The sequence below is a fragment of the Chlorocebus sabaeus genome, chromosome 22 (genome assembly GCF_047675955.1).
Source record: "Chlorocebus sabaeus isolate Y175 chromosome 22, mChlSab1.0.hap1, whole genome shotgun sequence".
NCBI lineage: Eukaryota > Metazoa > Chordata > Mammalia > Primates > Cercopithecidae > Chlorocebus > Chlorocebus sabaeus.
In genome coordinates this window covers 85,884,135-85,905,754 of record NC_132925.1, presented here as the reverse complement: position 1 = coordinate 85,905,754, position 21,620 = coordinate 85,884,135, and the positions used below count along the sequence as shown (strand labels likewise).

Sequence of the window (21,620 nt, the reverse complement as noted above, 5' to 3'; positions counted from 1 at the left end):
GGGTCCGCGCTGCAAGAGGCGGAGCCGAGAAGGGGCGGCCCCGGAGCGCCGGGATAAGAGCGCAGCGTGCGGGTAGCCTGGAGCCAGCGCGGTGGTCCGGCGATGTCGCTCGTGCTGCTGACCCTGGCCGCGCTGTGCAGGAGCGCCGTACCCCGAGAGCCGGTAAGCCCCCTCCAGCACCCCTTACCCCATCTCCCGGCACTCGAGCCCAGATCCTGACGTCGTCTGACCCGCCACTCCAGGCTGTCCCGAAGGCGTGCGTGGACCGCCGGCTCGAGGGGCATGCCTGCACCCTCGGGGGCAGCCCCGGACATCGGTGTCAGGCTGCTTGAGTCAGGGGAGTGGGAATCAGACAGACCCGGTCTCAGATGCCCCCTGTACTGTTGGTTCTGTCATTTCTGCTCACCAAACTCCAAGTCCTGAACGGTAAAACGAAGGGCAGTACCGAACCCACCACGGTCTCTTAAGGAATAACGACATGGCCAGCAATTAGCGGCGAAGGGCCTGGCACGTAGTCAGCACTCGTTATTGTTACTTGGGGTCTGCTCACCTGTTGGGGCACAAGAACTGTTTCTCCATTAGCACCCCCTCCCTTTTTGGCCATATTGATTGCCAAGTTCATTCGTGAAGACAGTTTCCTTTCTTCCCCAGTGCCCTGAATGATCGAGGGAATCTTCTGGGTCACTGAAGAGAAAACAGTTCGTCCCCCAAATAACCTTTGAAATGATACCCCTGCCCTCTTAGAATAGCATATAGCATCAAGCTCCGTAGTCACCTGCTGGTGGACAAACCCCATTCACCGTTTCCTGATGTCTCCAGCTCCTGTCCTTCCCCTCTGTGTCACTTCAGAAGCCCCCTTGACTTTTTGCACTGCAGGGAAGAATTCATCCCTTTTGCTGTAGTTGCTACAAGGCCAACAATTTGAGCTTGGTAGCATTTAGGGTTGTTGCTTGGCTGGTCTCACCGGCCCTTTGATAAGAACTCAGCTCCTGGTATGATGGCTTATTTGTTTAAAATAATAATAATAATAATAATAATAATAATAAAGTCTGGCCGGGTGCAGTGGCTCACGCCTGTAATCCCAGCACTCTGGGGGGCTGAGGCAGCCGGATTGCCTGAGGTCAGGAGTTCAGGACCAGCCTGGCTAACATGGTGAAACCCTGTCTCTACTAAAAATACAAAAAATAGCTGGGCATGGTGGCAGGCGTCTGTAATCCCAGCTACTCAGGAGGCTGAGGCAGGAGAATCACTTGAACCTGGGAGCTGGAGGTTGCAGTGAGCCGAGATCTGCGCCACTGCACTCCAGCCTGGGCGACAAAGTGAGACTCTGTCTCAAAAAAAGAAAAAAAAAAATCTGATGATATCCCTTAGAGTTCATTTTTTTAAAGCTGAATAAATGATTGACAATTTTGCCCAAACTCAAGTCACTCAAACCATCAAAAGTCTTAGGAGGTCTTAGAAGGTGTTTGGAAATGTAGGTGCTCCGCAGGGTGTTGCAGAGCTGCTGGACATATCACAATGAGTCTTGTCATTTGAGCTTGCTGCTGGCTAAAGCCTCAGTATTTTAGGTTGAGTAATTTATTCCAGAACCAAAGCACAAATTATTTTTTCTTATGAAAAAACATGAACAGCTAACTTCAAACGATTTAGTACCAGCCTTTCTTGAACACAAATAATTGCTTATGGTTTCTTTAATTGCTCAGTGAGTCCTTTTGTGTTAGAAGGGGAATATTTTAAAGAACCTGAGGAAAGTACCCTAGACTGCATTCAGAGCTTGCTTTTGTTCATCTCCTTAGCATAGCTACTCCTTAACCTGGGGTAGCCCAGTAAATACTCCAGGCCATCCTAAAATCCTAGAGTTAAACATTAGAGTGTGAAGGGGCCTCACATCGGTCCCAAGTCATCTCCTGCTTGCAGCAGGGAAGGCTGACATCCAGAGATGGATGGAGACCCACCTCTGGTCTTCAAGTGAGGTTATGCACTGGCTTGGGGATCAGGTATACTGATGGCTAATCCATGGCCCATCATGGCCTACAGTGGCACAGCTTAGTTTCCCCCTAAGCTGTGAAGCAGAACCAGTTCATCTTTTATTGAAAGTTTGTCACTTGTGTATGCATGTAAGGGGAAAATGGTGTTCTACCTAATTTGGCAAAGGAGAGCTTGTGGTTTGCCGGCTTCAACATGACGCTTGGTTTTCTTCTCTCCCACAGACCGTTCAGTGTGGCTCTGAAACTGGTAGGTACATTAGAGAATGGGTATTTGGGGCTTTACATTGAAAGCACAGCTGGACTTTTAGGAGGCCTAATATAGGCAATAGGTCATTGAAGACCAGGCACAGGGTGAACCATTGCTTTATTGGCTGTTGCAGATGAAGTCTCTGTCTGCTCAAAGCAGAACTCTGGGGCTCTGTGGGAATGAAGATGTGTTTCAGACAGGCTCGCCTCCTGGCCAGTCAGGGTAGGACTTGCCATATAAGGTGGAAAGTGATGCCTGCCACTCTGCAGAGGAAGATCGAGGCCATGAAAGGCAGGTCACTTAGAGTTGGGACCAAGAAGCAAATGTTTCATAGGAGAGTGGGGGTTTGAGATGGTGACATTTGAAGAATGGGCTTCTGCCCAAAAAATGTGAGTGGGGAGAGTGAGCTGGAGGAGAGATGGCACCAGCAAAGGTTATGAGGTGGGAAAGTGGGGGTTGTGTGGGCCAACTGGCTGGAATCCAGGGGCGAGGCCTGAGGAAGGCAGGGCTGACTCTAATAAACATGTCAAATACACTAAATATATACATATGTACATACACAGGCACCTGGAGTGGTCCCAAGTGCTCCATAGGTGGAGGCCAGGAGGCTGAGAGTACTTCTCTTAGAGCAACATTATCTCAGCTATAAATCAACCAGCACTAAGAAATATTTGGCCTTAGCAGGAAGAACTGAGGAATTGTGTCGGGCGTGGTGGTTTATACCTATAATCCCAGCACTTTGGGAGGCTGAGGCGGGAGGATCATTTGAGGCTAGGAGTTTGAGATCATTTTAGGCAACAGAGTGAGACCCCACTTCTACAAAAAAACAATTTTTTTAATTAAAAAAAAAAAAAGAAGTGAGGAATTGTGAATGGGGGAAGGTTTGGGGTGAGTCACTGAGAGGAGATGGCATGGCATCAGATTGGGCCGGGAAGGAGAGTGTCATGGAAGTCTTGCCTTTTCCCAGGGCCGTCTCCAGAGTGGATGCTACAACATGATCTAACCCCTGGAGACTTGAGGGACCTCCGAGTAGAACCTGTTAAAACTAGTGTTGCAACAGGGGACTATTCAATTTTGATGAATGTAAGCTGGGTACTCCGGGCAGATGGTAAGTTTGCATCTATGAGAGATAAGGCCCAAAATGTCTGCTAAATCAGAAATGTGCAGGCTATATGAACCATTAATTCCCCTCCTAGGCATAACCAACAGAAATACATGCATACATGCACCAAAAGCCACATACTAGGAAGATCTAGTAACACTACTCATAACAGGCAACATTAGAAAGGACTCAAATGCCCAACAGTAGAAAGGAATCACCAAATAAATTCCGTTACAGCAACAAGAATGAATGATCTGTAACTACATATAACAATATGGATGAATGTCACAAACATAAGAAGGCAGATTCAAAAGAGTTTGTACATTTATATCTGTGTGCATGCCTGCAGGCATACATGCCATATGATTCCATTTACAGAAAGTGCCAAACAGACAAAACCAATCTACTGGTTAGAAGTCAGGAGAGTGGCCAGGTGTGGTGGCTCACGCCTGTAATCCCAGCACTTTGGGAGGCCGAGGTTGGTGGATCACTTGAGGCCGGGAGTTTGAGACCAGCCTGGCCAACATGGCAAAACCCCGTCTCTACTAAAAATACAAAAATTAGCCAGGTGTGGTGCTGTGCACCTGTAATCCCAGCTACTCGGGAGGCTGAGGCACGAGAATCGCTTAAACCCAGGAGGTAGAGATGGCAGTGAGCTGAGATTGCACCACTGCACTCCAGCCTGGGCAACAGAGTGAAACTCCGTCTCAAAAAAAATAAAAAAACCCAAAAAATCAGGCGCAGTGGCTCACATCTGTAATCCCAGTACTTTGGGAGGCCAAAGCGGGTAGATTACTTGAGGTCAGGAGTTCAAGACCAGCCTGGCCAACATGGTGAAACTCCGTTTCTACTAAAAATACAAAAAATTAGGCAGGCATGGTGGCACATGCCTATAATACCAGCTATTTTGGAGGCTGAGGCAGGAGAATAACTTGAACCCAGGAGGTGGAGGTTGCAGTGAGTCAAGACTGCGCCATTGCACTCCAGCCTGGGTGACAGACTGTCTTAAAAAAAAAAAAAAAAAAAGGATAGTGGTTCCTGCCGGGGTAGGAGTGACTGAAAGGAAGCGCGAGGGGCACACCTGAGGGAGTTTCTTAACCTGCATACTGGTTGCATGAGTGTCCTGATGCAGCAGGTGGTACACTTATGATCTGTGTACTTTTCTGTGTATGTACTTCATGGAAGAAGATAAGGTAAGGCCTGAGATGATTTCCCCCACCCTACTCCTGTTTAGGGAAAGCACTGGCTTAGATAGATTACTTTTCTACCTCCCAGATGATGTCATGAAGCTTTTGGCATTTCCCCTTGCATGGCTGCAAGGCACCATGTGAGTTCTTTCAATGAGCTACTCCTGGGATCCTAATGCCCATCCTTTTGGTTTCCATCTGCTAAATTCAGATTGGAAAAACGTCTACCCAGTCAAGAATCCATGAGTACCAGGCACAGAGAGAGGAGTCACCTACAGTCTCCACCCAGGAAGATTCAGAGGGGTAGGGGAAGCAGACACAGGCACAATGTCAGAGGAGTCCCAGAAGGGTGCTATGCTTCATCTGAGTGGGATAGGGTGAGAGGAGCGGGAAAGGGGCCCTGGTGAGGTTGCTTTAGGTGAGATGCGGCCATAAGCGTTTGGGCCCTTACCTGGCACAGAGTGAGCTTTTTGTCAGCTGTGGTTATATGCTGTGGTGCATGAGTGAGTTGGGCTTTAAAGTGAGACTTGAAGAGGTAGATCATGGGAGGAAAGGACCTTCAGGGAGAAGAATCAGCATGGATAAAGGTGCAATCGGAACAGGTGTGGTTTGGTGATGACACTCTTGGAGGGTCTTTGTGGGTCTCCCTGAGGCCAGCCTGTTCCTCTTAAAAGAGACCCAGAATAGTGCAGAGCGATAGCCACCTTTGCAGGCACCCTATGAAATTCAAGCTGACCTGTGAGGAGGAGGGAGCTTGGGCTTTGGCATCTGAATTCATATCTGCTGCTTGCTGATGAGCTTTGTAAGTTTAAGCAGAGCTCCCTGAAACTTCCTAAGACTCACAAACCCCATCTATAAATTGGAGACAGTGGTGCCTACCTTTCAATACTATTGTGAATATGAACTGAGACATAAAGTAAAGCATGCTAGTAAAGTATCTAGTATCAAGTCAGCCACACAGCAAGTGCTAAATAAACCAATGCCCTCTTACCTATCTCGGCAGCCAGCATCCGCTTGTTGAAGGCTACCAAGATTTGTGTGACGGGTAAAAGCAACTTCCAGTCCTACAGCTGTGTGAGATGCAATTACACGGAGGCCTTCCAGACTCAGACCAGACCCTCAGGTGGTAAAGTAAGCACTTTTTTGTTTTTTGTTTTGTTTTTTGAGATAGGGTCTTGTTCTGTCACCCAGGCTGGAGTGCAGTGGTGCGATCATGGCTCACTGTGACCTCAATCTCCTGGGCTCAAGCGATCCTTCTACCTCAGCCTCCCAAGCAGCTGGGACTACAGGCATGAGCCACCAGACCTGGTTAATTTTTGTAGTTTTTATAGAGAGGGGTTTCACTGTGTTGCTGGTCTTGAATTCCTGGGCTCAAGCGATCTGCCTGCCTCAGCCTCCCAAAGTGCTGGGATTACAGGTATGAGCCACTGCATCTGGGCATAGGCACTTTTATGCATTTGGCTAATTGTTGCTGAAAGCTAGGCCCTTTGTTTGCGGAGCATGGATGATGTGCTGCTCACACAGGCTGGTAAATAGCTATGACTCAGAGCTTAGAGCAAGATCCCTTGGTTCAAATCCCATTGTCGGCTACTTCTCTGTTTTGTGCCTTTGGTAAGTCAGCATCTCTGGGCGTCAGTTTTTCCCTACCAGCCGAGGGAAGAGAACTGGATTTAAAACTTTATACTTCTCTGATTCTGTAAATTGTGTAGTGCTCATTCCCTAAGTAGGCATTGGATGGAGACCTAAGTTTTCACAGAATAAGTAATGAAATACAAACTAAAAGGGCAACACACTAAGGTATACTGTTTCTGTATTGCAGTGTTTTGGGAATTGAGAGTTCCTTGCTTTGCCTTTCAGTGGACGTTTTCCTACATCGGCTTCCCTGTAGAGCTAAACACAGTCTATTTCATTGGGGCCCATAATATTCCTAATGCAAATATGAATGAAGATGGCCCTTCCATGTCTGTGAATTTCACCTCACCAGGTAAACTTCTTCACTCATTTATTATTCTTTGTCTTGCTGGGATGCCTGCTTTGGGATATGTACAGAGAGAGCCCAGGGAACCCTGGATAAGGCTTTTGGCCTTGCTAAGTCTCAGTTCCCTTATCTAAAGCATGGACACAGTAGTAACCATACTTTACCCACAGAGCAGAGAGGATAGAGTCAGGTAAAATGTAGAGAAAAGCCTGTTCCTGTGTGCCAGGCACTGTGCTGAATACTTGACATGCATCATCTCACTTAAGCATCCCAGCAACCCCAAGGTTGGGATAGCTGCATTTTACAGATGAAGAAACTGAGAGGTAAAGTCACTTTCCCTGGGTTATACACACAGTAAAAGTGAAGCTGACATTCACACGCTGGTCTTCTAAAGCAATGCAGCTGAGCCACTCTTTATATCACTGATGCAAAATGTTTGTTTGTTCCAATCTCAGCTTTCTAGGATGGGCTGCCTATGGCTGGGCCTCTGAGGATCCACAGATTCCAGTTGGCTTGTCCCCGAGCTGTCCATGAGAGGCAGGGTGGTCCCGAGTTGGATGCTGGGCCCTTGCCTCAGCTCTGTGACACAAGACCAGTTCTCTGGTACGACAGCTACAAGGTCACACACAGGGATGTGATGAGGATAAGACAGGATGGTGTGTGTGAAGGGTCCGTCTGAGCCGAGTCACCCTTTCCATACCCTCATCCTGTCATCTGTCACAGGCAAGGCATCAAAGCCAAACAGGTGATTTCCAATTCACTGCTGGTCTTGGAGATTGTGGTCCAGGGTGTTTTTGGTGTTGCACCATTTACTACACGTGGTTTCCAGCTTTCTTGATGAGAGCAAACCTCATTTTGTTTTCAAATAAGCTTTTTTATTTTGGAATTATTTTATTATTTATTTATTTATTTATTTTTTAGACGGAGTTTCACTCTTGTCACCCAGGCTATAGTGCAATGGCACCATCTCAGTTCACTGCAGCCTCTGCCTCTTGGGTTTAAGTGATTCTCCTGCCTCAGCCTCCCGAGAAGCTGGGATTACAGGCATGAGCCACCACGCCCAGCTAATTTTTGTATTTTTAGTTGAGACGGGGTTTCACCATGATGGCCAGTCTAGTCTCGAACTCCTGACCTCACGTGATCTGCCCACCTTGGCCTCCCAAAGTGCTGGGATTACAGGAGTGAGCCACTGTGCCCAGCCTTATTTTGGAATAATTTTAGATTTACAGAAAAGTTGCAAAGATAGTACAAAGAGTTTCCATATACCTCTCACCCAGCTTCTCCTATTATTAGCATCTTATATTACCATGATACATTTGTCAAAACTAAGAAACCAACGTTAGTACATGTCTGTTAACTAGACTCCAGACTTTATTTGGATTTCACCTGCTTTTTCATGAATGTCCTCTTTCTGTTCCAGTTGCAGTTAGTCCCTGTGTGTCTCTCCTCTGGTCTGTAACAGTTTCTTAGTCTTTGTTTTTCAGAATCTTGATGGTCTTGAGTTCTGACCAGGCATCCGGTAGAATGTCGCCCAGTTTGGGTTTGTCTCATGATTAGACAGGGAATTCATATCACAGAGGTGCCAGGCCCTTCTTATCGCATCCCATCAGGGGTGCATGGCACCCACATGACACCAGGCTGGGGGTCACCATCAACACTAGATTGATATGGCGCCTGCCAGGCTTCTCCATGTAAATCTACTGGTTTTCCCAACTCTCGTTTTTGGAAACAAGTCACTAATTCTACCCCACCCGGGGTGAGGGTATGGGAATATTAGTCTTCACGTCCTAGAAGGGGCAGCATCTACAGATACTACCAAATGTCATTTTCAAATGATGGATGGTTTTCGAGTCTTCTCTTAGGGATCAAAGACACTGTTCTGATAAAGGCTGTATTTAAATTAGACTCTGGTTATCACGTCATGGGCAGATGTTCTCCTGTTTAACAGTAAAATGTTAGAGCCCCATTTGAATTTGCCATCTTACATGTGGAATGTTTTGACAGTTTGTTACAGGTGTGGCATATGTATGTGGGTGTGCACTTGTTGGCAAAGGGGGTGGGGCAGAGATAGCTTTTCCTAAAATGTAAAAACTTTCATTCAAATTTACAGGCTGCCTAGACCACATAATGAAATATAAAAAAAAGTGTGTCAAGGCCGGTAAGTAAATACAGCATTTGCTTTTATTATTTGAAGAAACTTGTAACTTAAGGCAGCATAGCTCTCTTCATCTTTGCACAGATGAAGAAACTGAGCCCTGGGGGAGAGTCGCATATCCAAGGCACCCCCGACGGTGGCGACAGAAGCACCTAGGGCTCCTGATCTCCAGCAAGCACTTTGCCCACTGAGTGGAGCAGCCTGTCGAGAAAGGGGTAGACCTACCCTCAGTACATTACATAGTGGAGCAAATGTAAATGGTGGTCACAAAGAACCACCCCCACCCCCTTGGGTAACATTTTAGCTCAAGTGACTCAGCAGTGCCAAAGGCTCTTCCTGATTGACTGGAGTCCTATGAGCCCTTCCACCAGCTCAGATACCAGCACCGTCCACCTGTGGCCATGGGGACCCTAAGAACCTTCTGTTTGGATTAGCAAACATTCAAGGTGGCAGTGTGAGTTCGCTGAAAAGTATGCCCTCAACTTGTGTCCTCAAAGAGGATCACTTTTCACAGGCTAGTGAATTTTACCCCTTGAATTTTGTAATAATTCCCTGTAGGATTATCAGTCCCTAGTGCCCACTTTCAAGGGTTTGTGTAAATTTCTGAGTAATATAGTGTTGGAAAGCTAATGAGGCTAGTGGTATTTGGATCAGTCCAGAACTTTTAGGCACCCTTCACCGCACAAGGCATCCCTGGTACCCTGTCAGACAGCTGTGCATGCTGTCCTTGCTAAAAGGCGGATTTGGACGCTGGGCTTCCCACCGAGGGTACAGGGAACACTGCAGGTGTGAGGAGGTCAGAGGGCCTTGAAGTCAGTCCTGGACCTGAATTCCTAAAGACATTTCTGAGCCAGGGCCTGAAATGGTCTCCTCGGTGGAGAAGATAATTTCTGCTATTATACATTGTGTTCCTGGAAATCAACCCAGTCCTTATTTGCAAGTCACATGAATGAAATGACTTTTTCTGCCAGAGCAGACCTATCAGGGTATATCCTCTAAGTTATGAGCCATTTCCTTCTTTCTTTGCATCTAGTGAAGCTGGCAGAATGGTCTGATGGATGAAGCTCCTGGAACACAAAATATTCTAGTGGTTATAGTCCTGATCGTGAATTCACTTGCTTGATAATCTTAGACATGTTTTCTAACCCGTGGCTCCTTCTCCCCATCCTGGGAAGGAGAAAATACTGACCCTATCCCGTAACTCAGAAGACAGGTTGAAAACAGCAGTGAGTACAGAACCAGTCCACGCCTCCCACCACACTCAGTCCAGGGAAGCTTTTTTAGCAAAGCAGCGACTTACGGATCCCCAAACTATCTTGGGCAGCAAGTGCTTTGAGACTCTGGAAACAATGATAAAAAGTTCACTGTGTAGCAGCGTCCCTGTCTCTCGGACATTGTTCCTGAGAACCTGGATTCGTTTCCATAAAGCCCTGTGGGGAACTTAAATGAGGGAAGAGTTAGCAAGTTCATCTACATGGTTCTTTCTCAACTCATAGGAAGCCTGTGGGATCCAAACATCACTGCTTGTAAGAAGAATGAGCAGACAGTAGAAGTGAACTTCACAACCAGTCCCCTGGGAAACAGATACATGGCTCTTATCCAACACAGCACCATCATCGGGTTTTCTCAGGTGTCTGAGGTACTTTTTCTCTTCATCCCCTTCACCTCGCCCTCCAGCTTTCCTTAGTGCCTTGAAGGAAAATGGGGACAGTATTGTCCAAATGTGCTGGGCTACTTTGATGAATTCAACAGATAAAAACAAGTCCCTGTGGGCATCCTGAGAGATGTCACTGTGAACCTCAAGCCACAGAAAGAAACAAGTCTCCGAAGCAGGAAATGGGCCCTTTATACACGGTCTAGTGAAAGGAGTCCTTTTGGGAAGCAAAGCTGCTTTGCTGGAAGCCTTCAATCTACTCACTCCTGTGCCTCGTAATTCTTTTTTTGCGGGGCAGAGGTTGACACAGGGTCTCACTGTCTCCTAGGCTGGAATGCAGTGGCACAATCACAGCTTACTGCAGCCTCCACCTTCCGGGCTCAAATGATCCTCCCACCTCAGCCTCCCCAGGTAGTTGGGACTACAGGCACGTGCCACTATGCCGAGCTAATTTTTTCATTTTTAGTAGAGACGGGGTTTCACCATGTTGCCCAGGCTGGTCTCGAACTCCTGGGCTCAAGCCATCTGCCTGCCTCGGCCTCCCCAAGTGTTGGGATTACAGGCGTGAGCCAGTGCACCCGGCACCTCATAATTCTTGACTCTGTCTCTCTTAGCCACACCAGAACAAACCAATGCGAGCTTCAGTGGTGATTCCAGTGACTGAGGAAAGTGAAGGTGCTATGGTGCAGGTAAAGTTCAGTGAGCTGCTCTGGGGAGGGAAGGGACATAGAAGAGTTCCACCATTCATTGCTTTTAAGGATGCGTTCTCTCTTGTCAAATGCACTTCTGCCAGCAGACATGAGTTAAGTGGTGTTCATGGGGGCTCTCTCGCTGCAGCCTCCACAGTGCTGAGGTCAGGAGGCTGACGTGGCAATCGTGGTCCCTTTTGCTTGTATTAATGGCTGCTGACCTTCCAAAGCACTTTTTATTTCCATTTTCTGTCACAGACACTCAGCACTCAGGGATAGCAGTACCATTTTACTTTCCCAAGGCTTTAACTGCAAGATGAAGCTGCAAAGGGTTTGAAATGGGAAGGTTTGAGTTTCAGGAAGTGTATAAACTCTGGAGAGGGGCTGCCGGTCCTCTCTGGGCCACAGGGGACCCAGCTGAACACAGGAAGTTGGAGCAGTAGGTGCTCCTTCACCTCTCAGTACATCTCTTTCAACTCTAGTTTTTGAGGTGGGGACACAGGAGGTCCAAAGACTAAGGAGCTTCCGTGCTTCATTCCCTGGAATAAAAAGTGCTCAGACAGGCCAGAGGGGGCAGGCACCAGCCAGGATATGATGGCTGCTACCCTTTTCTGGAGAACCATATACTTCCCTGACTACAGGGACTTGCAAGTCCTAAAGCACTGGCTAAAGGAAGCCAACAGGATCGCTGCTGCTCCTTTTTTCTAGAGGAAATGTTTGTCTATGTGGTAAGACATGATCTAGCCCTTTTAGATAAGGGAACTGGTATGTTAGTAACATGTACAAAGTTTAGGTTCAGACCCGGGGAGTCTTGGGCATGTGGGTCTTGGGTCACTAGTTTTGACTTTAGGGCTTTGTTACAGACCAAGGGGAAAATGTGCGTGACAACACTAGAGGTAGGGGTGAAGCCAGAAAGAAGGGAAGTTTTGGTGGAAGTAGGAGTCATGGTGAGATTTAGCTCTGATGCATGGTATGAACTTTCTGAGCCTCTTGTTTTTCCTCAGCTGACTCCGTATTTTCCTACTTGTGGCAGCGACTGCATCCGACATAAAGGAACGGTTGTGCTCTGCCCACAAACAGGCGTCCCTTTCCCTCTGGATAACAGTAAGTGCCCAGTCACTTCAACCAGATGATCAAAGTGGCTCAGGACACACAGTCACGGCCCCCACTCAGTATGTGGAAGGGTGTGTGTGTGGGTAGTGCAAGGGGTCCCTGCCTGTGTACACTGAACTGGGGTGCAGAGAAAGCTAACAGTGCTGTCCCAGAGAACCTAGAATCTGAGTAAGAACAGGTTTTATTAGTAAAACCACTCATGACTCTTTATAAAGCAGGATACACAAAAGGGAAAAAAAATACACAGTGCAAAATGGATGTTCTGAGTGCCACAAGGATCTGCTGAAAAAAGTCAAAGGTGTAAGATGACTGGGTATATATGAGAATGAGTATTTCACCATATTCTGATTCTCTTACCAGTCTCAGTGGCCCAGGATAAGCTGTTGGTGTGGTCACACGGCCAACATTTGGATAACAAATGAGGAATAATGGCACCGCCTCACTGGTGCCTGAGAATAGCATGTTTCTGAAAATGTCTCTGGAGTTAGAGATGTGTTAGCTTTTTCATTACAGATGGAGAAATACAATGTTTACACCACAGACCAGGGGTGGGGTCAAAAGTTGGAAGGCGTCATTAGACTCAGCCAAATGAAGTGAAGACAACCCAGGTGCCTGGCAGTCTTGACTTGTGCGTGGGCAAAGCCTTACAGATTCCTGGGCACTCTGTGCCTGAGCTTACCTGATGTTCCTGTGAGGCGGGTGGCACTACCCTCCATGTATGTCAGTCTAACAAGATGACCTGTAAAAATGCCATCTATACGTGCTACGTATGTAAGCAGTTGTACCGAGAATAACATTAATTCCTTAAAGAACAAAAAAAAACTGGACAGAAACCCTAGTTCCTACTGTGAAAATGCCTGTGCATATCAGGAGAAAGCCAGAGATTTTAGGACTGTTCTTAACATCCTAGGTCCCATATCCCTTTTGAGACTCTAATGCAAGACCTGCAAACTCTAGGGAAAAAGGTATGATTGGCAGACTCTCTGAAGAGCTTCTGACTGATGGTTTTAAAGGGATCTAAACCTCTACAAAGTGGCTGGGCACGATGACGCATGCCTGTAATCCCAGCTACTTGGGAGGCTGAGGCAGCATTGCTTGAACCTGGGAGGCAGAGGCTGCAGTGAGCCGAGACTATGCCACTGCACTCCAACCTGGGCGGCAGAGCGAGACTCTGTCTCAAAACTAAAAAATAATAAAAAATAAATAAACCTCTACAAAGTATACAAAGTCTTAGTTTTTCAGTAAGAGATACGTGTGGATTTGTTTTCCAAAGGTGAATGAGCTTTGTTTTCTCCAGACAGAAGCAAGCGGGGAGGCTGGCTGCCTCTCCTCCTGCCGTCTCTGCTGGTGGCCACATGGGTGCTGGTGGCAGGGATCTATCTAATGTGGAGGCACGGTAAGGGTTATAGTTCTTTAAAGACATCCTCATAAGGAAATAACATTTTGAATTTTTTTAAAAAGAAGATTCCTCTGGAGGCAATCACATGTTGGCATTTCCCTGAGTTAGATAGCATTTATGTAATACCTTCAAGTGCTCCTACGGAGACTGATGCGAGCATCACTGGATTACACATGCCAGGTGAAAGTAGGGTCAGGAATTCCAGATCTTCTGACTGTCCCATTTTTACCATTGATCCATCTACCGTACTGAAATGCGCAAAAGATGGCCGATAACAAATTACACTTTACTTGTGATGGTTACTCTATGCTAGTTCCTGTTTTTTAGAAAACAGTTCTTCTGAGGTGTAAGAAAAGCTTTCGCTTGGATTCATACACAGTTGACCCTTGAACAACAGGTTTGGACTGCACAGAGCCACTTACACCTGGATTTTTCCAATACATACACTGGAAAATTTTTTGGAGATTTGTATCAATTTGAAAAAAAAACTCAGATGAATTTATTTTTCAATTAAAATATTGAAAGAAATTAAGAAAAAGGTATGTCATAAATGCAGAAAATGTATGCAGATCCTAGTCTACTTTATAATTTGCTACCATACCAATAGTTAACTATTTTAACTATTAAAAGTTAAGAATTTATCAAAACTTGGCCGGGCGCGGTGGCTCAAGCCTGTAATCCCAGCACTTTGGGAGGCCGAGACGGGCGGATCACGAGGTCAGGAGATCGAGACCATCCTGGCTAACCCGGTGAAACCCCGTCTCTACTAAAAAATACAAAAAACTAGCCGGGCGAGGTGGCGGGCGCCTGTAGTCCCAGCTACTCGGGAGGCTGAGGCAGGAGAATGGCGTAAACCCGGGAGGCGGAGCTTGTAGTGAGCCGAGTTCGTGCCACTGCACTCCAGCCTGGGCGACAGAGCAAAGACTCCGTCTCAAAAAAAAAAAAAGAATTTATCAAAACTTAAACACACATATACCAACTGTACACGGCACCATTCACAGTTGAGAGAAACATAAGCATAAAGATATGGTATTAAATCGTAACTGCATACCATTAACTGCAGTGCGCACTGTCCTGCTGTTAATAATTTCCTGGCCACCTCCTGTTGCTACGGCGGGGAGCTCAAGTGTTGCGAGTATCCACTTAAAACACCATGTGATGCTAATCATCTCCAAACGAGCAGTTTGTCTCTCCAGTAAATTACATATCACAGTAGAAAGTATCTCCAGTGGTTCTCTTGTATTTTTCGTGTTTAGTGCAATATTGTAAACCTTTAATAACACCTTAGGACCTATACCAAGTGCCACTAGTAATGCTGGAAGTGCTCCCAAGAAACGACGTCATGAAAAAAAGAAGAAAAAACTTTTTTTTTCCACTACAAGAAAAAAAGCCAAATTGCTTGATATGTACCATAAATTGAGGGTCTGTAGCTGTGATTGGTCACCATTTCAAGATAAATGAATCCAGCATAAGGACCATAGTGAAAAAAGAAAAAAATTAATGAAGCCATCACTATAGCTACACCAGCAGGCATGAAAACCTTGCACATTTTGCAGAATACCTTTTAATCCTGTATTGAAAATGTAGCTTTTATGTGGGTGAAGGATTGCTATAAGAAAGGCATAACTGTAGACTCAAATATGATTTGAGAAAAAGCAAAGTCATTATATGACAACTTAAAGCAAAAGGAAGGTGAAGCATCTAAAGCTGGAGAATTTAATGCCACTAAAGGATGGTTTGATAATTTTAAAAAGTAGGTTGGCTTAAAAACTGTCAAGATAACAGGAGAAGCAGCTTCTGCTGACCAAGAGGCAGCATATGAGTTCCCGGATGCCATTAAGAAAATCACTGAGGAGAAAGGATACCTGCCTGAACAGGTTTTCGGTGCAGATGAAAGTGTCCTCTTCTGGGAAAAAAATGCTACAAAGGACATTGATTAGTAAGGAAGAGAAGCATGCATCAGGATTTAAGGCAGGAAGGGACAGGCTAACTGGACTGCTTTGTGCAAATGCAGTTGGGTTTATGATCAGGACTGGCCTTATCTATAAAGCTGCTAACCCCCTGGCCTTGAAGGGAAAAGATAAACACCAGCTGCCAATTTTTTGACTGTACAATAAGGAGGCCTGGACATTGAGAAAACTTTTTTCTCGATTGGTTCCAATGATGCTTTGTCCCTATAGTCACAAGTACCTTCCCAGGAAAGGAGTGCCTTTTCAAATTCTTTTGATATTGGACAATGCCCCCAGCTACCCAGAACCCCACGAGTTCAACACCAAAGTCCTCAGAGTGGTCTCCTTGCCCCCAAACACGTCATTTGGCCTCTAGATTGGGAGCCATAAGGATCTTCAAGGCTTATTACACACAGTACTTTATGGAAAGGATTGTCAACACTATGGAAGAGAACCCCAACAGAGAGAACAACATGGAAGTCTGGAAGGATTACATCACTGATGATGCCATCATTGTGACAGAACAAACCATGAAAGCCATCAAGCCCGAAACAATAAATTCCTGCAAGAGAAAACCGTCCAGATGATGTGCATGACTTCACAGGATTTACAACACAGCCAATCAAGGAAATCACGAAAGAGATTGTAGATGTGGCAAAAAAGGTGGGGGCTGAAGAGTTTCAAGATGTGGATCTCGGAGAAATTCAAGAGCTAACAGATAACCACACTAGAGGAACGAAGAGCAGAGCAGCAGCGCCAGAAAATAAATTGACATTAAACAATCTCGCAGGTTTCTGATCATTCAAGACTGCTTTTCACTTCTTTTATAACACAGACCCTTCTATGATACAAGCATTAAACCTAAAGCAAATGGTGGAGGAAGGATTGGTACCATATACAAATATTTTTAGAAAAATGAAAAAGCAAAAAAGTCAGAAATGATGATGTATTTCTGTAGTTACACTGAGGCGCCCACCTCTCCAGCCTCGTCTTCCACCTCTTCTGCCTCTGCCACCCCTAAGTCAGCAAGACTAACCCCGTTCTCCTCTTCCTAGTCAGCCTACTCAACTTGAAGATGGCAAGGATAAAGACCTTTCTGATGGTCCACTTCCATTTAATGAATTAGTAAATATCTTTTCGCCTCATGATTTTCTTCCATTTTTTTCTCTAGCTTAATTATAATACAGCACATAATACATGTAACATGCAAAATATGTGTTGGCTGTTTGTGTTACTGGCAAGGCTTCCAATCAACAGTAGGCTATTAGAAGTTAAGTTGTGGGAAAATCAAAGGTTATAGATTTTCAACTGCATGCAGGGCCAGTGCCACTCCCTGCCATGTTGTTCAAGGGTCAGCTGTACTCTCTAAGGATTTTGCCAGCTTTAAAACATGGAGTATTTGAATACAGAAACCAGAGCATTTACATACTCTGCTAGAGGCAGAGCTATTAAAAAAAACGTCTCCTCTTCTCCATACCTAGAAAAGGAAATACAAATGCATCCTTTGAGTCATTTGTGATGTTGTAAATAGAATGAGATTAACTCCATGCTCTAAGCTAAGAAAGCCACAGGGGCACTTGGACCTCAGGAATACTTACAACATTTAGGGATGCTGTCTGACCTGTATTCGTTACAGTAGTTTCAAACATGGTTTCTGTTTTATAGCACCATATAGGGCAGAATTCCAGGTAAGTTCCAGGGGCTGAAAAGGGGAGCCACTTAACTTTGGGGACTGTAAAGAAACTACTACCTGCAGGTAGAAGACAGTACAAGCAACTACTCAATTGACCCAACTCAAAATGTGAAGTGCAGAGGCCAAGTGTCCATGTTCATATACAGCACTAAAAGTACTGAGGTTACAATCACCCACCTCAAAGTATCCTTTTTTTTTTTCTTTCTTGTTCTTGAGACAGGGTCTCACTCTGTTGCCCAGGCTGGAGTGGAATGGTGTGATCTTGGCTCACTGCAACCTCCGCCTCCTGGGCTCAAGTGATCCTCCCACCTTAGCCTCCTGAGTAGCTGGGACCACAGGTGCATGCCATCAAGCCCAGCTAATTTTTGTGCTTTTTGTAGAGATGGAGTTTCGCCATGTTGCCCTGGCTGGTCTGGAACTCCTGGACTCAAGTGATCTACCAGCCTTGGCCTCCCAAAGTGCTGGGATTACTGGTGTGAGCTACCAAACCTGGCCAACAAAATATCTTAAACCTAAAGTTTCTATGAATTTATTTGAAAAGAGAAGGCTTGGTTGAGAGGATTGTTTTAGTGAAAGGGACTTAGAAAATACTGCTTTTTAAATAAGTACGGGGAAAAGAAAGAGAGATCAGACTGTTACTGTGTCTATATAGAAAGAAGTAAACATAAGAGACTCCATTTTGTTCTGTATTTGAGATGCTGTTAATCTGTGACCCTACCCCCAACCTTGTCCTTGCAAGAGACATGTGCTGTGGTGACTCAAGGTTTAACTGATTTTGGGCAGTGCAGGGCATGCTTTGTTTAAACAAGTGCCTGAAGGCAGTATGCTTGTGAAAAGTCATCACCATTCTCTTAATCTCAAGTTCCCAGGGCCACATACACTGCCAAAGGTCGCAGGGACCTCTGCCTAGGAAAGCTAGGTATTGTCCAAGGTTTCTCCCCATGTGATAGTCTGAAATATGGCTCGTGGGAAGGGAAAGACCTGATCGTCCCCCAGCCTGACACCCATGAAAGGTCTGTGCTGAGGACTAGTATAAGAGGAAAGAAGGCCTCTTGGCAGTTGAGATAGGGAAAAGCATCTGTCTCCTGCCCATCCCTGGGCAATGGAACATCTCGGTGTAAAACCTGATTGTATGCTCTGTTTACTAAGAAAGGAGAAAACCGCCTTAGGGCTGAAGGTGGGACGTGCTAGCAGCAATGCTGCTCTTAATGCACTAAAAAGGTTTATGGAGATGTTTGCATATGCATATCAAGGCACAGCACTTTTCCTTAAACTTATTCAATGTCACAGAGATCTTTATTCATATGTCTTACTGCTGACCTCCCTACCATGATCCTATTATCTTGCCACTTCCCTTTTTCTAAGATGGTAAAGATAATGATCAATAAATACTGAGGGAACTCAGAGACTGGTGCTGGCGTGGGTCCTCTGTATGCTGAGCGCCGGTCCCCTGGGCCCACTTTTTCTTTCCCTATACTTTGTCTCTGTGTCTCACTTCTTTTCTTAAGTCTCTCGTTCCACCTAACGAGAAACGCCCACAGGTGTGGAGGGGCAGGCCACCCCTTCAAATAAGGTTTAAAAAGTTAAGGTTTAAGCATCAGTGTGTTTCAGGTGATGTGTTCAAAAGGAACATCAGGATGTTTTTCCTTGCTGTCACTAACAAGGCCCTTGGTGCTCAGCTGACATTCTCTAACAAGGGTTCATTTGTCAGGGGTGGTTTACAGAGTGAAAGCCTGCTGTTTACTGTTCACAGATAACAAATGCTTTTCTCCCCTGACAGAAAGGAACAAGATGACTTCCTTTTCTACCACCACACTACTGCCCCCCATTAAGGTTCTTGTGGTTTACCCATCTGAAATATGTTTCCATCACACAATTTGTTACTTCACTGAATTTCTTCAAAACCATTGCAGAAGTGAGGTCATCCTTGAAAAGTGGCAGAAAAAGAAAATAGCAGAGATGGGTCCAGTGCAGTGGCTTGCCACTCAAAAGAAGGCAGCAGACAAAGTTGTCTTCCTTCTTTCCAATGACGTCAACAGTGTTTGCGATGGTACCTGTGCCAAGAGTGAGGGCAGTCCCAGTGAGAACTCTCAAGACCTCTTCCCCCTTGCCTTTAACCTTTTCTGCAGTGATCTAAGAAGCCAGACTCATCTGCACAAATATGTGGTGGTCTACTTTAGAGAGACTGATACCAAAGACAATTATAATGCTCTCAGTGTCTGCCCCAAGTACCAACTCATGAAGGATGCCACTGCTTTCTGTGCAGAACTTCACGTCAAGCAGCAGGTGTCAGCAGGAAAAAGATCACAAGCCTGCCACAATGGCTGCTGCTCCTTGTAGCCCACCCATGAGAAGCAAGAGACCTTAAAGGCTTCCTACCCCACCAATTACAAGGAAAAAACGTGTGATGATCCTGAAGCTTACTATGCAGCCTACAAATAGCCTTAGTAATTAAAACATTTTATGCCAATGAAATTGTTTCAAATACTGCTAACTAATGTAGCATTAACTAAAGAAACTACATTTACAACTTCAAAGCTAGATTAGGTTTATACATAGAAATCAATTAGTTTTAATTGAAAACTATAACCATTTTGATAATGCAACAGTAAAGTATCTTCCAGCCAAACATCTAGTCTTGCATAGTCCATGCATTGCAATGTACACAGAACTGTTTAGCTAATATTCTACGTTTAATGAATGAATACTGAATCTAAGAACCCCTCACTGGTTCACTCAGTAGCATCTTAGGTGAAAAACCTTCTATTACGTGCAAAAAATCATGGTTTTTAAGATAACAAAAGTAGGCAATAAACAAGCTGAACCCACCTTTACTGAACCAGATGATCTAGTGTATGTGTAACCACTTGTATTTAGTGTTTGCATAAGACCTTCCCTCTACAAACTAGATTCATATCTTGATTCTTGTACAGGTGCCTTTTAACATGAACACCAAAATACATTACCCACAAACTTGTCTACTTTTGCCTAAAGTTACCTATTAGAGGTCACTGTCTTAGTTAAATGAAAATAATTCTTAAGTTGAAAGCCCTCTTGAAGTAACCTTTTTATAAATCAGTTATTATAATGGTTTACTTAAATAAAAAACAGGGTTGGGTGCAATGGCTCATGCCTCCAATGCCAGCACTTTGGCAAGGCCAAGGCAAAAGGATCACTCAAGACCAGACTAGGTCACAAAGCGAGACCTCCATCTCTACAAAAGATTTTAAAAATTAGCTGAGTGTGATGGTGTGAGCCTGTGGTCCCAGCTACTAGGGAGGCTGAGGTGGGAGGATCACTTGAGCCCTGGAGGTCAAGGGTGCAGTAAATGGTGATTGTGCCAGTGCACTCCATCCTAGGTGACAGCGAGACCCTGTCTAAAACAAACAAACAAATGAAAAAACCCCCACAGAATGACAAAACACAAAAGATGGTGCATTTTGTCTTCCAACTTTTTACTCTTCTAAAAGCATCTTTAATTTTTTTTTTTTTTTTTGAGACGGAGTCTCCCTCTCTCAACCAGGCTGGAGTGCAGTGGCGCTCTCTTGGCTCACCATAAGCTCCACCTCCCGGGTTCATGCCATTCTCTTGCCCAAGCCTCCCGAGTAGCTGGGACTACAGGTGCCTGCCACCACGCCGGCTAATTTTTTGTATTTTTAGTAGAGATGGGGTTTCACTGTGTTAGCCAGGATGGTCTTGATCTCCTGACCTCGTGATCCGCCCACCTGGGCCTCCCAAAGTGCTGGGATTACAGGTGTGAGTCTGGCCTAAAAGCATCTTTTTCTTAATGCAGAGGTTACATTATATTAGCATATATGTTTTTTTCTGGGAATGCTTATTTCACACAGCACAATACTGAATCTTCTCTGGAATGTGGATCACTTTCTGATGGATGACTATTAAAATGTGTATATTTGCAGATTATCCTTAAAGGGCCACCTCATGCCTTCTAATTTATGTCTTATGGATAAAAAATCAAAATGAAGCATAAAATAAAAACTGTGTCCAGCTTTACAAGGGGACACTTAGTAATGGCTGAGGCAATATGTTTAATGTAGCAAATTTCACTTATTTGTCATGATCAGTTTTCACAGTGCTTGTAAGTGCTGGTAGCAGAAGATGGACATGGTTGAGGTCAAACTTGGACCAGAAACCAACTTCCTTTGAATCAGCTCTACCAGTTACAAGGGCAATATGCTGTTAGGTGAAGAACTATTTAACAAGAAATACATTATGTTTTGTTTTGTTTTTCTGAGACGGAGTCTTGCTCTGTCGCCCAGCCTGGAGTGCAGTGGCGGGATCTCGGCTGCAAGCTCCGCCTCCTGGGTTCACACCATTCTCCTGCCTCAGCCTCCCGAGTAGCTGGGACTACAGGCACCCGCCACCACAGCTAATTTATTGCATTTTTAGTAGAGATAGGGTTTCACCATGCTAGCCAGGATAGTCTCGATCTCCTGACCTCGTGA

The 21,620-nt window shown here is 45.3% G+C and overlaps 2 protein-coding genes across 2 annotated transcripts in view; one reads left to right on the top strand and one right to left on the bottom strand.

The window, feature by feature from the left end:
- Positions 1-74: 74 nt before the first annotated feature.
- On the top strand, positions 75-19,982 carry IL17RB (interleukin 17 receptor B). Its single transcript, XM_007984615.3, has 11 exons — positions 75-162; positions 2,211-2,235; positions 3,203-3,343; positions 5,528-5,655; positions 6,382-6,508; positions 8,613-8,660; positions 10,154-10,296; positions 10,926-11,000; positions 12,005-12,104; positions 13,411-13,509; positions 18,935-19,982. Exons 1-11 carry the CDS (start codon positions 103-105, stop codon positions 19,492-19,494), a joined length of 1,506 nt encoding a protein of 501 aa, XP_007982806.1. The 5' UTR covers positions 75-102; the 3' UTR covers positions 19,495-19,982.
- Positions 14,740-21,620, bottom strand: part of ACTR8 (actin related protein 8) — a 21,150-nt gene continuing 14,269 nt past the window's right edge. The window contains exon 14 of the transcript XR_012090624.1: positions 14,740-19,208. The gene's annotated coding sequence lies outside the window, so the exon portion shown is untranslated. The remainder of the gene's footprint in view (positions 19,209-21,620) is intronic.